The 18,165-nt window shown below is 38.5% G+C and overlaps 1 protein-coding gene across 1 annotated transcript in view; it reads right to left on the bottom strand.

Moving 5' to 3' along the window:
- Window positions 1-2,166: 2,166 nt before the first annotated feature.
- The window catches only part of brinp1 (bone morphogenetic protein/retinoic acid inducible neural-specific 1), a 126,108-nt gene continuing 110,109 nt past the window's right edge, over window positions 2,167-18,165 (bottom strand). The window contains exons 7-8 of the mRNA XM_078272104.1: window positions 15,944-16,166; window positions 2,167-7,513 (exon numbers count right to left, since the gene is read on the bottom strand). Of these exons, the coding sequence (XP_078128230.1) occupies window positions 6,373-7,513; window positions 15,944-16,166 (1,364 nt within the window). The 3' untranslated portion in view covers window positions 2,167-6,372. The remainder of the gene's footprint in view (window positions 7,514-15,943; window positions 16,167-18,165) is intronic.

Here is an 18,165-nt window from a genome sequence, read left to right as displayed (position 1 = left end):
TTGTTCCGGATGTTGGCTTATCTTTTTTTTCCTTTTCTTTCAGTATCTTAGAATCTCGATTGCAGTGTCTCAAGTGCATAGCTCAACAGAGTATGATATATGCATTTCTATACAGTATGTATGGCAGCCAAGGACATTTCAGTGAAGCATCTATTTGAACAGCTGCTTCCCTTCTATTGCATTTAAATCAAATTATTTTAAAAGCTTTCCCTTGGGTTTTCTTTTGTAAAACCTATCATTTTAGTTAAATTAAAGCCTAAGACAACAGAACCTTTTTTCTTTGAAAATAAAGGAGCTCTGGGGAACCAAGCAATCATTTATGCCCATCAAATAAAACATTTTCTCCTTTAAGAATATTATGTTCATTTCTGCTTTGCTCTAAAATGATAAGTGTTTTTTTTTTATTATTATTACACTTATTTATACCAAACATGGGCATTCAGTGGTCAGCACTCTCGCCTCACAGCAAGAGGGTTCCATGGTTCTTCCAGTGTTAGCGTCTGTTCTCTGGTTCCTCCCACAATCCAAAGATGTGCAGCTTAGGTTAATTGTTCACTCTAAATGGCCTGTCAGTGTGAATGTGAGTGTTAATGGTTGTCTCTATGTGTCAGCCCTGTGAAATTCTGGCGACCTGTCCAGTGTACACATAATGTACGTAATGAACGTTTTTCAATAACATAACATTTTGCATTTTTTATTACACCATCATGGTGTCAATACTTTTTGTAGTGTAATAATTTGACATATATTGTAACAAATGTTAATCATATATGCTTAAGTGTATTTTAAGTATTTTATGAACACATTTATAATAAGTACTTAAACTGCTTGGGCTAAAACAAGGACAGCCCACACACAAATGGAGGCAGAGGAGTGTCTAGGTGGCACACCACAGCAGACATCTGCAGGTTCAATTCCTGGCAGAGGTTCCTTTGGCTTGACCTGGCATTCTAACCAACACAACTGGGAATATGATATAGCTGCATATCTTAAATCTAATCTCTGTATTAACATTGTTTTGTTAAAAACTGCTCTTAAGGTAGAATATATTATTGTGAATATGGTGGTATTAGTAGATTAAATCTACAATTTTTAATAAGCAATGCTAAATAACAGTACTATACTATTATATTGTATACAATACTGATACACAATAAAACAAATAAGGCAGAAAAAATGGCGTCATGTGATTTTCACTGCACAGTTTATACACAGTTAACGTTTGTACGAATCATTGTGAATGTGTGCAGTAGGGGGCACCGCTGCTTTTACAAAACTTGAATGTACAGAAAACTGTGCTATCACCTGACCCACTCAGTGAACTTCACAACAAACTTCAGTGTTGTGTTTTCAACAGAAACACTATCTTAAGAGATTTACAATCGATAGTGTTGTATCTTCTCACTGAAGCCTCTTGTCTCTGAGCATCATTAAAAGAACTGAGATGTTTTTATTCCATAAAACACATATGATTGTTGTTTTTGCAACATATGTGAAGTTGATAAGTTTTTTTATAAAATGGCCCACAGAATCATAATGTAACAACGGTTCAGTACTCTGCATTCCCCCTGACCTGGAAATATTTTGCAACCCCTTCATGTTGTTGCTGCAGCTGTCAGGTAGCGGCTCACATGTCATCATGGCGGCATTATTTTATTGTATAAATGTCAAGGACTGCGAACAGTTCTGCTCTAATGCTTGTACCAGCACACTGAAGTGCTGCAAAGACAAAAAGTAGGGCATGATAAAGTGAATGAGTAGATGGGCAGCACTGTTGGGTCTCTATGATGGGGAAATTAATACTGAATCTGGTGATGATGAATGCCTCTGCCTTACTGGATGTGAATCCTTGAGCACAAGCATTATTTCTTTCACTGCATTCAGCAAACAAACAAAGAACTGGTGGGCCAATGAAAGAAATCTTTGTTATCAGCAAACTTCAGAGACAGGATAATGCCCGTGGTGAGAATATTTTATAGAACCAAAAGCCGCAAGTTAAGAGAAATTGTTCTGGCAATGCTTTGACTATGCCAGTACACTAAAATTAGCTGGATGTATACATACTTGATGTGCTGCATGATCGTTGTGTGCAAAATACTACGAATAGTTTCTATTCTAATGGAATATAATGGATGGTACAAACAAGCCTTGCTCTTCTTATTAAATATAGCCTTTTAATGAGAAATAGATTATTATATGAAACATTCATTTGAAATAAGCTGATATTATGATCTTAACAGAACAGCAAAAAAGTACATAGGCAAGGTATTAGGTGTAAAAATCGTGAGACATCCATGGATACATGTAAGCAACACTGTGGTAGCATAATGCCATACGAGAAAATGTGCTTGTTTTATGGACCTTGCAGTGACTCAAAACTAAATCGTAATGTACAGTATGTTTTGACAAAATTTAAACACAGTCATACATTGTCATGAATCTAATTAGATACATAACACATGGGTGCCCTCCACTTTGTGCTGATGTACTCAGATGGAGGGATTTTCTTTTAAGCAGTCTTTGTATTCCCTTTCAATACTGTTATATTTTTATAATATTGTTACTGTAGCAGAGTGTTGTTACTGTAACAGAGTTAATATTTACATATATATTGTACAACAGGGGACAAAAAATAATATCAACCATTACTTTAAGTCATCATTTGACGCTCTTTCTGGTGGTTGATTTCCCCACATGCACAAACCCCCTGTAGTTCTCCGGAGCAGATGAAAAGTGTATATTTGATCATCACTTATGGTCTTAAATTCTGTAGCTAATTCAGTGTCACTCGTCTGTGTAACATCTAAAACTATTCTCCAGCTTTAAACATGTTAAAGGGATAGATAACAGGCACTTAATAATAATAATAATAATAATAATAATAATAATAATAATCATGATAATAAGTTAACAATTCATTTGGATAGTCCAATGTTAATGCTGAACAATCAAGTTCCCTTTTTTACTGCAGCTCAATTGATTACAGGCGTGTGGCCATCTCTGTCTTGTTATAGCTTCAGTATGTCAAAGTCAGCTCTGCATCAAATCAAACAAATTCATCAGGAGGTACTGTTGGCATGCACATGTTACAATGACAATGTTATGGATGCTAACATATTTGAAAAAGTGTAAAGTCTACCATGTTAACATTAACATGCTAATTAGCTCAAAATATATAACTGGGGCTGATAAACTACAATACCAAGGAGCTTTGAGACAGCGTGCAGCTACTATCTACACCCAAGCAGATGCACTGGTCACGATACAGCACATTTAATTTGTATCCACCGGTCCAGATGCCCTCTCTCCCTCTTGCTGCTGCTTACCTCATGGCAGTACTGCCATCCTATGCAAATTGGAAATAATAGCCCTGCAGAGGTATCTGCTCACTCACTAAATGCACCTTTACGGATGTTGGGCTATTAACCTGCAGCTATAGACTGATGATAGTCTTGTACTGTGAGATCAATTTGACAACACAGAACTGAGCCTGACAACCTGAGCCTTAGTCATCCTGAGCTGGCCACCACATACTGTATGCGCTAACCTATACATTGGTGAATTATTTTGCTGACTACTGAATCACCTGAAATTAATTAGATTTAAGTGACTAAGTTATTATTGATGAAGCACCTCTCAAGAGTAAAAAGTGCTTCACAAAAAGACTGACAACAGTAAAATAAACCATAAGGATAATCATCGCCACACGAAGCCAGACGTGATTCTGTTAGTTACATCATGGCAAGAATGCACATCTAGAGACAACTATTAAGGTTGTAATCGTGGATGCAGTTAAATATGCAGCTGACAAAGCGACAGCCATAACAATAAAAAACAGGTGTTGTTCCAGAGCCACTGCATTTTCTTGCGTAAATCCAACCCGACATGGTTGTACCCAGATATATTACAAGCCTCTGCTTACAGCTGACCCCACAAGACTAGTCTAATCACAATTTAAAGTAACAATAATTATTTAGAACACAAAATTAAACAAAAAATAGCAAGGCAACCAAACTTTATCAACAGTAAGAGACTAACAGACATAAAATACATACATGGAAAACTAGAATAGAATGAGTTTTAAAGTGCTCATATAATGCTCATTTTCAGGTTCACAACTGTATTTAGAGGTTGTACCAGAATAGGTTTACATAGTTTAATTTTCAAAAAACACCATATTTTTGTTGTTCTACACATTGCTGCAGCTCCTCTTTTCATCCTGTGTGTTGAGCTCTCCGTTTTAGCTACAGAGTGAGGCATCTCACTTCTGTTCAATCTTTGTTGGGAGTCGCACATGCACAGTAGCTAGTTAAGGACAATTAGCCATTAAGAAGCAGAGTATGAGGGAGTGCCACGCTAGCAGCCAGGAGAGCATTATAACGTGTTACAAAGTGATGCATGTTTGTCACGGAAGTGAAGGCTGGATTACAATAGAGCTGTTAGGAGCAATTTGTGTACAGTGTTTTCTGCTGGAGATGGTAAGTCCCTTTGGGGTGGACTTTGGGCTTTTTCACTTTGTAAACCTATAACATGCACAAAAAAGATATACAACACAATAAAGGAAAGGAAAAAAGCCAAAAAGCATAATATGAGCACTTTAAGATGTTTTTCTAAAAGCTTGCAACTGGCTGTCAGCTTTTACACTGGGAGGAAGGTTTTTCCAGAGTTTGGGAGCCATGGCAGCAAATACTCCTTTTTTTAATTCAAACCCATCAATGAGAACAGCTATAGGTTGTATGACATGAGTGAACTTGCCTCTGTTGTTGTTAACAAACATGCAGGTAATGGACTGGACCTAAAAATATTCATCAGCAATAGCAATGTTTCAGCATCAGATTACCCAAATAAAATGTGACCAACAATACATATAGGTAGTGTTTCATATTTCAGTTAGATGATTGAGAGTGTTAAACACAGTTGCAGCTCTGTTGATGTTTCCAGCAACATGCAAAACAAGGTTCAATTTCATATCTAGAGAGAAAAAAACATGATCTTTACATGTGGTCATAAAAAGCTTACAGATTAAACACCGCCAAAAAGGTATTTTAAGCTTTAATATAACCATTTCTTTTTTTTTTTACTTTTTTTTCCTGTGGCACAACAGATAAATTCAATGGCTTTACAACACTTATCCAACATAATATGCCTTCTCTTGTAATCTCCCTTGTTGCTGTGCTCTTATCTAAAAACCGAGAGAATAAAATAAAAACATTCAAATGGAAAAAAAAATTTACGTACGTACTTTCGTGAAATGGGGATGAACTTTATGTCTTACTGTCTACCTCAGGGAAGTGTATGGCTTTAAGTTGTCTTGCAAATGTGCCTGGATGAAGAATGTTTACATTTTGCTCTTGGTGCTGAAAAGCTCCACAAATCAGCAGTCACAACATGTACATTTTGCAAAGCTGTACAAAATAGCATTGATTGTTAAATCTTCAGACCACAATATTGCACTCACGCACCAGGAGGTACTGCCTTGTGAAAAACACAGCTTGAATTTCAAACACGAGAAGAAGCGCTCCAAATGCAAGATTTTGCTTAGACTGGAGTCAATCTCAAATGACACATTCAATTAACGAACAGCAATAAGCATCAAGCCAAAAAAAGGTATACGCACATTTGCACACGCGCACGCACACATACATTCACCCACATATATATGTATATATATAAACAGCTGGCTTTTGTTATTTGACATGACTATCCATTACTGCCCTGCTGTGTGCCTTATGTGTCAGAACAATGACAGAGTGCCTCATAACTCACAAAGAGCAATGCAGATCCGCTGTGGGTTTGAAATGTAATAAAGAGTCTATAAGTAATGTGTTGACTACTTATTTACTAGGGCTATTTAATCCTTACAATGTATAAACATCTTTTAATATTAAACTGTCCGTTAGGTCGGAAATATTTTGCACATTAGCTGAAATAAAAGGATATCTGGTCTGCCCTTGTGTTATATCATTATTCCTTTAAAAATGTTTTTCTCAGTAAAGAATGGCAGTTTCAGATATAACCTTTGATCCCTCAGAGTAAAATCAAGGCCTCTTTTTCACCAGTACATAGATTTAATATTTCTTTTTTTCTCTTTTTTAAGTTCTTTTTTGAAATGACAGACATGCTGGGACAAATATGATACAGTCTTTATAGTGGTTCCATTAATCTTCTTTATCTTTATCTGAAATGCTTTTCATCACTGCCTTTTTCCTTTATCTATTTAAGAATTATGCTTACAAAGTTAATATTACATCAAAAGGCAGAAAAGGTCCAAAAATGAAAAAGAGAAAACAAAATAAACATTAAGATCCCCTCGTAGTTCATTTGTTGGGTGTTTCTGTTTGCTGTCCTTATGTTAATGTTACTACAGTATGTTCAACAGAGTTTAGCAGTCAGGTGATCTGATTGTTTTAGTATCTCTGTGCTGTACATGTCCAAGGCATGATTTACTCGAATCATCTCGCTGTTGTTGAGCTTGAGCCTATGCTTTAGCATACAAGAGAAGAGGTCCAGCTGGGGTTTGCCAGGTGCAGATGGAGGGGCAAGGCGGTTAATCCGATCCCTAATGTCCAGTAACAGGAGCATAACAGATGAGGATGAGTAGAACTGAGTCCCTTGTGTGTACGACTGGTTAACCTGCTGTACAGCACTACGGAGCAGGTCGGCATTAAAGCGCAGGCTGTAGCCGAACACTTGGATGTCAGATATTTTTATGTAGATCTGCCGCTTGTTAGGGTCTCCGAGATCCACCGGACCCTGTCCTGTGTCATTGCGTAAGCCAGTTGGGATCTTAGCGCGGCTACGCAGGTAGATGTGCACCGTCTCAAAGAAGGTCTTCCACCGGTTTCCCAGCAGGAGAGTCCAGTTGAAGCACTGGGAGTTCTGCAGTCGTACTTTTTCCCAGCGGGGGTAACCATGTTCCCCAAAGGGCATGCTCCAGCCTTCTGAGTGGCTACCACTGAATGGGTTGACATAAACAAAGAACATGGGGTCAATGCTGCTATTTCGCATCTGGCAGATCTTCATCGATAGACCGATTATCATGTGAAGGTAGTCCATCCGGTTTTTGTTACTCTTGAGAGTCAGGGACATGCGCTTACGCCATCGAGGGTCAAAGAAGGTCTCTAGTCGGATCTCATTACTGATGAAAGTAGTGTGAATGTACAGTCGCGAATCCATTTTCTGTAACAGGTATTTCAGTTCAAGGTCCTGAAAGTCCAGATCAGTTTCAAAGCTGATGAACTGCTCGCTACGTTCTGAGTCTACATTCTGGGGCTCACAGCGACCACGGTACAACTTGTAGCCCTTGTTGCAGGAGCCACATTGTGAGATGTTGGCCAGGCTGCACATGGCACAGCTGTTGTTGCCACCTATGACACATGGGATGGGTCGCTGGCATAGAGTGACACCTGTGTGGCACACGCATGTCCTTTGGCTCTCCAAGAAGGTCCCCCAGAACCCGTTTTCATTGCAGTAGAGGAAGGATTGAACCCTGTTGAGCCACTGCATCACAGATCTAGAGAGAAAGAGAAGGACAATCAGGAAAGAATCATTAACAGTGGTCAAATGGAAAGTTCAAAGTATTATCATATAAGCACTATTTTTTGCCCATTTACCACAAGTTGAGTATGCAATACAATACTGCTGATACATTTTTACATAGCATACTGTGGTGTTTCTGTGCATTTTTTAGATTTCCCAGAAGACCTTTTATTTATGTCAGTACATTTTGACAATCAACTTGCAAAGATTTGAAACGTGCTTTGACATCTGACGCATTGGACATCATGTTCAATTATCTTTTATTGTGTGCTAATGCACTTGAAAGCTTTATGAACAAATCCCATCATTAAGTCAACTGGGGTGCTTTACTGTATCTAGAGTAAGCTTCAAGCCAGTTGAGTTAACCATACTGAAATGAATGGACACCAATGGCTCAAAGGTATGAACACACATTAAAGAATCATAAAATCAATGAAATGCTTAAAAAAAAAAATGGTTGGCAGCAATATATACGTGAAATCCATCTAGTCAGAATAGTCGGGAATAGAAGAATTTCTTCACTTCATGGTGGGGAGAGGGGGGGTGCATTATTTCCCTTAGGTGGAAGGCATCACTTGCTATTCTTATCTTGTCTGTTCTTTTCCCCTCAGGCATCTTTCCTTGTCATCTTGACAGCACTGGAACTTCTTTTCTGACTATAGGAGGTGAATTCTGAATCCTAATTTTTCAAGAGGAGGGCTGGTCAAGGTTAACTTGACATGTTAATGAAGCTAAGACTTAACTATGATGGACGACATTGCATTCTCAGCAGGCCAGAAAGCCCCCAAGCTATATCCAAAATGAGCCCGGAACAAATCACCTATAGAGGACAACAAGAGCACATTGTTTGATTCCACTAACTTTGGCTTGAAATTGAGGATGGGAGAAATTTGAAGCATACTCAGTAGTAATAATGTGTACCTTATTCCCCCACAAAAAATACTTTTACAAAACAACGTCAAGACATTCAGTGGTCAATGAATGGCTAAAATTTAATTCGGTGCAATCTGTAAATTTGTGTCAATCACTGCTTTTAATATAAGGACATTTCAATATCGCTATTCAGCTGTTAATATATTCCTCAAAAACCCATAATCATGCATTGATTCCATTTTCATCCATAGTGGGATGTATAATGTGAGGAAAAACATTTCTTTGTTTTTTAAAGATTATTTTTTGGGCATTTTCAGCCTTTATTTTGATAGGACAGCAGAATACGTGAAAGGGGAGGAATGACATGCAGCAAAGGGCTGCAGGTCAGAGTCGAACCCGGGCCTGCTGCGTTAAGAAGTAAACCTCTATATATGGGCGCCCGCTCTACCAACCGAGCTATCTGGGCGCCCGGCAAAACACATTTTAATTGATGCACTCTTTGAGAGATTAAGCTCATAAAAACTGACAATACTCAAAAGGATAAAACGCTTTGTAAGAGTTTGAAATGTATAACAATATATTGTCAGCATACAATCAGACTTTGTGTTTCTTTCTGGAGGGACATGAACAGAGATCACAAGTAGATCAATGGAAAGCATTAATAGGAGAATGGAAAGGGGATAACCCTATCTGAAAGAATTGCATGGTAAAGTAAAGAACTGATGCTATTAAGCTATTGAAGAATGCTGGTGGGCAGAGAGTAATTTCATTAAAATAATACATTTAGGGGCCAATGCAAAACTTAACAAGGACAACATTTTATGTATCAATGTTTTCATAAAGCCTGTCAGATTCAGAGAAATAACCCAAAGACACAACATGTGAGTGGTTAAGCCAGTATCTTGTTATCAGCATCCAGTATGCTCTTGTCTGGGTGTCAACGATTTCTTTTATATAGAGGAGACTCTTGCATGATAAATACTTAGACCAGAATACAAGGGCACTAATTAATATAGTCTTGTAAAACTCGTATACTGTTATAACTCTTATACACTCAAGAAAAACTCCCAAGAAGTGATGAATCCTTGTGATAAAGTTCCGAAGGATATCATTTCATATAAAAGGATTTAAATGCGTTATTTTCCTCCTAGAGATTAAGGGTAATCTGGATGCAGCCATTCCAATAATTTAATAAGGTCCCTTTCAAAATGGATGCTTTGCATATATCACAAGGTTAGTTGTCTCTGTAGACAAAAGAAGATAGCATTCAGTCTGGAGAGGATGTATTTATTAAATATTAAAACTGGTGACGGAGAAGCTGAATAACTCATTTTAATATTGTGTTCATTAGTTTGGCTTCTTTGTCTTTTTGCAGTTAGTGCAAGTGTTCTGTAAAATATGGTGTGGCTTTTAATCTACTCAGCAAGAATTTATCTGATAGAGAGTGCCACACCTTTGTTGTATATTTATTTTTTTGTTTTGTTTTTGCATGATATTTCTTTTTAACATGACATAACAGCATGTGACAGAGTCTGGAAGCTTCTGGGTCATGCCAAACGTGTAAGCGCTGGCAGACCTCAAATACAAGCTATCCTCATTTTTCTTTTATTCTTTGGCTTCAGTTTTCCTGACCTGTGCATTTTTTATGTATTTTCTTGTATTCCTGCCATAAATCTGTGTGGTCTTTCCAATACTGCAACCCATCTGATCATGTTACTCACTGGTTTCCCCATGTGTTTGTTCTATTGCAGACTTGATGTGTGGCTTGTGTGGAGCAGCTATTTCTTGAGCTTGTTTGCTTATGAGCACAAGTGTGCTGATGTCTGCTTTTGCCTCTTCCCCTAGAGATGAGATGTCTTAATCTCCTGGCGCAGGCACTGTATTTGTGATTTTTCTATCACTTTCCATTGCCACTCTGTAGTATTGCAGTGTCTTTAGAGAGATGCGTTTCTCATGTTAGTTCCCTCCAGCTTGTGTTTGCTGTCCATTCCAGTATGAATACAAAAAGAGCTACCAAGCTTGTGCCAGTATATTGGTTTCACTGTATCATAGCGAAACATTCTGATGGTAACACCGCCAAGAATTTCAATCCCCCCTTAATATTATCACTATTTTCAGAGGGCACCATGAACACACCACAGCACCCCTGCCTTCTTTCACAGTTTGATTTTGATTGGCCCTAAGGCAGGCAGAGCAGTCACAGCAGGGCCAGCTAACCAGGCTCCACGTACAGTATGTCTAGCTCTGAGCTCTAGCTACTCAGGCCATTACTTTCTACGTTTATTACCCAGTCGACCTACTAAAGCACAGCAAGTTTATGGGTGCATGCATTTTACATGACTGACACAAAGGAAACTCGCTGCTTCAAAATTGTGCGCATTACATTCTTCCTCACAGGTGAGCCTCACCTTTGTCCGATATTGGCAAAAAGAACCTTCTTTCACTTCATTAACACCCTAAACAAATCTGAATGTGTATGAAAAACCAAATTGAGGCACCGTACAAAGAATCTACACATACAATATGTTGCATTTAAAGTCATTTCTAGACAACTGTCTTATAACAACAATCTGTTTATTTTGATGGCATCTTAAGTACATTTAAGTGAGTCCAAAGGAGCTATGCACACCAAATAAAGCAATATACTCATCATACAATCATGGTGGGGAGTAATTTGTCTACAGTATATCTTAGCTCTAATAATACTATTTCAGCAAAGTGATATTATTATCTAAATGCCATTTACCATGATTATTTGTGTATTTGTGTCACAGTAATTATATATGAAAATGTGATACCAGCTGATTCCTATAACACATCTTTGGAGGAAGGTAACCATGTGTTTATTGTGACGAAAAGCTTTGAGCTGCAGAGGTTTGAAAGCTGATGCAGTGTGTGTTTTATAGGTAATTGGATTTTGATATAAGAGATTCATTTTACATTATGTAATTGGCAAATATTACAACAGATTTTTTGTTCAACTGTAGGACGTGACACACTATATGTCTAAAAATTCCAGATATTGTAGAGTACCTAACACTTTTCAAACACAGTTTTTTTTTATTTGTTTAAAAAAAAAAAATCCTCATTGGAATTAGTATACAAAAGAGATTGGTTTCACAGGTGCCACAAATATAAAACTTCCCATTATTTTTTCATTATTAAATTGAACACAGGCACAGTCATAACGATCCCTCTATTTAATTTATTTGCAATAACTGTTGAAATATCCAGTCTGAAATACTGATATAAAATATGTATTTTTTTACATAACTGTCTTCCCCAATAAGCTATTTGAGTGCATCAAGCAGCTGCTTTTATTTTTGCGTTATTTGTTTCTACAGCAATAGCTTGGCTTAGACTTGCCACAGGAAATTAAATGAAAATACATTGGAATGGACGCTGTTTGTTTTCATGAATTTGAGCACACTTTGGGTTTGCAATGGGGCATCAAAACTCTACTATGTAGATGACATAATTCATAGCTCCTTCTTATGTTGGAGCAAGGAAAAGAAAAAAGAACATCAGAACAGGTCTGTGTGAACAGTAGTGTGTTTGTGGCTGAAGCCAATGCTGTGCTTTGGTTTTTATGATCATGACTGTGACAATGTATAATGGGTGTAACACTAATGCAAGGGTTCTATGTGTGCAGTGAATTGAAATGGTTGTGCTGCCGGAGCTTTGAAGCTACTGTATTCCTGAACTCCTGTGGTGTTTAACACATCTGTCATATCTGATATAAGCACCGCAGGTTCAAATCCCGTGTGGCTTAACTATGCTTTCTTGGTGAATGTTAATAGGAGCAGTAAAGAGCACCATATATACAACCACAAATGCATCTGTAGTCCGAGCAATGATAATATCCACAGCTACAGCTTCAACCACCACAGCCAGGCGGATCAGCTGCAGGTGTATACTGTAAACTGTCAGTGCTCTGCCTTTTGAAAGGAGTAATGAGCAATACATGCATAATCTAAAGTGTCACATCATCTCTCCTTTCTTTAGTAGAGCATTACTCTAAAGTGGCAGTGTATTATATTTGTAACTGGACAGGACCGACACACTAACTGTTTCTTTGGATCAGTGGGAATGCAAACAATATTGCGAGGGAAGGCAAATGTAGTTCATAAAAATAAATTCCACCATGACCTTTTCGGGAGCTCCGTATGAGAGAAAGCAATACCCTTGATGATTTCATGTGGCAGGATATATTAAGTATAAAACTAAATGCAACAATGTGGTTACAATATGTGCACTTACAATTAATAAAGATTAGGGCAAAGTAATTCATCACATGGAAGGTACATACATATTTGTAAATATGCTTGACTTGACATGAATAATTAAAGCTAATACATAGCCTGGATGCAAATGATTTGGCTAGGAGTGAAGCTACTTCATATATGTCACTATTAATCATTTATACCAAAGACAAACTGCTATGTTCATTATACTTGAAGCAAGCCGCTATACTCATTACAGGAAATGCAATAGCAAATCCAATATACGTAGTTCAGCTATAAAGTTTCCACACAGTTATTGCAGTGAGTGTTCACAACAGGAATTTACGATGCTTGTAATGAATGGATGCCTTGCGATGAGGTAAACCTAGAAAAATTATAAGGTGGCGATATGCAATTGTAATTATGGCCAGCCAACAATGCATCTGAGGCCTGTCTTTCATTAGCTGATGTAAATATGTTTATTGGCTGACCTTTTGCAATGTGCAATGGTGAAGGCAGCATGATTTAAAACTTAAAATCTTTTTTGGATAAGTTTAACTTGTTAATATAAGTTTACATCATAATAATTGCAATTAGTAATAAGTAACTTCCCCTTCCCCTACTTTGCATCCATAATTTAATTAAACTAAAAGTGCACTAGGACTGGCATAATATGAGTGCTGTAAGGCTGCATGTAAGAATTATGAAATAAAATGAAACTAAAGAGGAGCTGGTTCATTAAGAATGCATCACTCTACTGTGTTGTAGTGTCAGTCAATACATTATTACATTATTGGAGAATGCAGACTGTAGTATGCATTCTCTACTCTATCGGTACCTCTATTCTGAACTTGAGCTATGAATATACATTTTTTCACCATCACATTTATATGCATGCACTAACAGTGTGTGCATGACAAACATGCTTTATTAAGCAGCTAATAGGCCACTCAAGTAAAATAGACTATACAAAAACAGATTGTCTTGTGAGTCAAAGATCAGCTCCATAAACTATCTTTCTTAGCTAAGTTCCCTAGGCAACAAAGCATCACAAAAGCTTTTCTTTTTCGCTTTTTTCTTACCTTTCCAGTACATTGCAAAAGACTGCATGAGCCACTTGCAGCGCCACAGTACAGCTACAGCCTTCTTAGAAAGTATTAAGTTCTAATGTCCCCTCTTTGTATTGCATATGCAGTCTAAATACTAATACTACAGTTTTCTTATTATGTAAATAAATCTGGGGGGGTGATTTCACCTACCAATAGTACTACATCATCTCTCTTATATAGGTTACCTTGGCTTGACTCCCCTGTAAGACCTATGTATTTCTCCTTCCTTCCCTAACAGATGCACTGCACTATCACCCAGGTTTTCAGGGAACCTCTGCAGATAGCATTACTCTAAATAAGTCTAAGATTTAAAGGTTAATAAGCGAGCAAGATAGTACAGTTACCCGAGGAGCCACTTGTTGTCTACTTGTTGATCTGACACAGAGTTGCATAGTGTTAAAAACTGTGTTCCTGGTGGGGTAATCTGTGATCCAAGTGATCACTGGGGTTTCCACATGCATAGCTCTGGGGGAATTCTACCAGGAGAGGACCCTGGATGGTGTTAAAACCACTGGAGATGTCAATGAACATGATTCTACAGTGCCTGTCCAAATATGCACAGAGTAGCAGGTGGTTGACAGCATCATCCTCCCCATTGTGGACCTGATGTATGAACTGGAGAGGATCTAAACGGTCTCTCACAAGAGATCTGGCGTGCTGTCATTTAGAACCCTGGTGTGCCCATTCTTGGCCACTGGGGCCAGGCAGGATGTTTTTCACATCATCATCAGCACCCTCTGCAGCTTCACTGACAGGTTGAGGATGTGCTGGAAGGCCTCCCTAAGGTGGTTGGCACAAACCTTGAAAACACTTGGGCTGATGGTTTATGGGCCTTCAGCTTTACATCAATTCCCTGATCCTCTGATCAGCTGTTATAGGCTGCCCAGAGGAGAAATGAGGGTTGGAGTCCCTGTTGGTGACGGGGGCACGTTTCTTGAATCAGGGACAAAGGAAGAGATCTTAATGGGACTATACCGACTATATACTTGCATAGGGCAAACTCAGAACATATGTGATAAAAACATAGTTATAAAAACAAGTTAAGTCTTAGAGAATAGAGTAGAATACAATAGTTAAATATTAATACAATAATTGTTAGTTTTCATTAGACAATAAGATAAAAATAAGGAGTTGATGAGATTTGGGATAAAATAAAACAAAACATATTTGTACAACAGATTATACTTAATGTAATAAATTATACTATGAAAACATAACAGTATGGCATAGTTAAGAACCCGTGTGTGGGCTTTAGACTACTTAGGATCCACCCACGCATGTATGCAAAGTGCACACATACGCACACAGATGTGATGAAAACAAATAAGTTGTCCATCAGATGCAAAGCTGTCTCAGACAAGCAAGCAAATAAAGACGCTGCTCTTATTTCTAGTGCCATCAGCCACTCTTGATGCGTACTCCATAGAAGAGGAAGCGCATACTGCGGCTCTTTGATAACACTTCAGAACAAACCTTTGCCAACTCTCACACACAAATGTGGGTGTGCTCCTTTTCTGTCACTGACAGTTGACACCTGCTCATTTTCAGACCAATTAAATTAATATTTTATGGATTCTGTTTCCATTTATATGGCGACATCCCCTACACAGAACAGTTTTAGGGGTGTTTAATGTTGCACCCGGTAACTTTGCATATTTTGCATAGTGTTTTCTACCATTTGCTACAGCGGATGGAGAAATTCCTGGCATTTCAGGCAGTGCTGACACCATGGCACATCCGCAGCAAGGCTCTTAAGCTGCCACTGCAATAGGTGGTGACAGATGTGTGCAATGACCTTTCAAGAAAACTCCCACAGCTACATTTTCTTTTCAGACTGCAATGTGAAATACAAGAGTGAGCAAGAGTGCTTTGGGCATGTGCAAGCCTCAGCACTAAGTTGGCTTGATGGACAGAAACAACAGAGCCATTAAGTTGAAATGTATAATGAATGACATCCTTACTGTGCATGCTTCAAGAAGCAACAATCAAAATAAAACCTCTACATTATCTCAGAGGAGAAATTTCTCTGAAAGATGTCACTTCTCTGTGGGATACATTTTCACATCTGCTTTTCTTGCTCTTGAAAAAGTAAATATCCAAAGATATCAACGGCAAAAGAGAACCTTTGCTTTATGTTGCTGAGCAAATCCACATCTACAGTAATTTCCATCATGATGTGGAGGTCATATTTCCACCCACCTCTCCCTAGGCAGCTGGTGGTTGGGGTTGTGGTGACAACGGATGCTGAGGCCAAAGAGCTTGCGGGCGGTGCGCTGGATCTTGAGCCGCTGGATCTCCAGGGAACTCTGAAGGAGCCTGTAGCGGGCCTGAAGGTCCCAGTCGCTGCCCCACAGGAGATGAACACTGCTGATGGGCAAGAAGTGAGTGGCGGGCAGTCTCTTCAGAAAGGACTTGAACTCGTCTGGATGACAGAGAGGGATGGAATGAGAGGGCAGATTGCAAAACAAAGAGATAAGGAGTGGAGAGAGAGTGTAGTGGTGTGAAAGAAAAGTGAGAATATAATCAATTAATTTCTTGTAATAACTTCTTGTATTGTACTTCTTTTTTGGCATTTTTAGGCCTTTATTGTTGATAGGACAGCTATTAGACTTGAAAGGGGAGAGAGAGGGGGAATGACATGAAGCAAAGGGCTGCTGCATCGCCACTGCATATGGGCGCGTGCTCTACCAGGTGAGCTTCCCAAGCGCCCTTGTATTGTACTTCTTAGTGAAAATAATCAGAACATCTGAAGTAAAGGTAAGCAGTTTATATTAATTTACAAACTTTTACACAAGTAAGCACAACAGCAGCAGATAAGTTACACTGACATTTCCATAGCAAGTATAACAGTTTCTGGAATTTGTATAACTTTGTTGACATAGCGGAAAAAAAGATGTTTACAAACAATCTTATCTGTGAACCAACTGGTGTGTTTTAATACAAGTGATAAGAGTGTAAACAACATTGGTAAGTGGGTTTGCTTTACAAAACACTTATTTGTTCAACCCCAATCCAGCTAAGCATTCTGGGTAGAATTACAAACAAAGCAACTGCAAGCAGCAAACAGTTTGCAGGACTTGTACTGTTGAGTGATGAAACTCTTGAATCGGTTGGATGTCTTTGGTAATGTAGACATTTATTCTATCTGTAAGTAGAGTTGGGTCCGGTCTGATGTACGAGGCTAAACCGGTTTGATTTTATGCTAACTGGCTGAACCGGCATTTGTCATTATGAGACCTTCTGGCAAATTAAAAAGTAGCCAACAGTACATTAGCAATCTGTGCTGACTGCGTAACCGCACTAAATTCAACTTGTATTGCATTGGGCAGCAGCATTACTTTAACTACTTCTCAATAGCGTTGCTGTTTTCTGAATCAAATAGCTTTTCAGTAGCTTAAGTTAGCTCTTTTTTTGATCAAGTAGTGCACTAGCGTCCACTAAGGGTGTGAATCTGCACTGGTCTCACGATACAATTTGATTATGATTGTCCTGTCAACGATTCAAATCGATTCGATATCCTGATGCATCGTGATGCGTCACCTCCTCAATATTATTATATATTGCTACACATGGTTTTCATCAACAAATTCAAACATTCAGATATACAGTGGGGAGAACAAGTATTGGATACACTGCTGATTTTGCAGGTTTTCCCATTTACAAAGCATGTAGAAGTCTGTAATTTTTTATCATAGGTACTCTTCAACTGTTAGTGACGGAATCTAAAACAAAAACCCAGAAAATCACATTGTATGCTTTTTAAGTAATTAATTTGCATTTTATTGCATAACATAAGTATTTGATACATCAGAAAAGCAGAACTTAATATTTTGTACAGAAACATTTGTTTGCAATTACAGAGATCATACGTTTCCTGTAGTTCTTGACCAGGTTTGCACACACTGCAGCAGGGATGTTGGCCCACTCCTCCATACAGACCTTCTCCAGATCCTTCAGGTTTCGGGGCTGTCACTGGGCAATACGGACTTTCAGCTCCCTCCAAAAATGTTCTATTGGGTTCAGGTCTGGAGACTGGCTAGGCCACTCCAGGACCTTCAGATGCTTCTTACGGAGCCACTCCTTAGTTGCCCTGGCTGTGTGTTTCGGGTCGTTGTCATGCTGGAACACCCAGCCACGACCCATCTTCAATGCTCTTACTGAGGGAAGGAGGTTGTTGGCCAAGATCTTGCGATACATGGCCCCATCCATCCTCCCCTCAATACGGTGCAGTCGTCCTGTCACCTTTGAAGAAAAGCATCCCCAAAGAATGATGTTTCCACCTCCATGTTTTAAATTCCGTCTCTCACAGTTGAAGTGTACCTATGATAAAAATTACAGACCTCTACATGCTTTGTAAGTAGGAAAACCTGCAAAATCAGCAGTGTATCAAATACTTGTTCTCCCCACTGTATATGAACTTC

Source organism: Sander vitreus, chromosome 16 (assembly GCF_031162955.1).
Source record: "Sander vitreus isolate 19-12246 chromosome 16, sanVit1, whole genome shotgun sequence".
NCBI classification, from domain to species: domain Eukaryota; kingdom Metazoa; phylum Chordata; class Actinopteri; order Perciformes; family Percidae; genus Sander; species Sander vitreus.
Note: the sequence above shows the minus strand (reverse complement) of the source record. Positions and strands in the feature narration are given on the sequence as shown.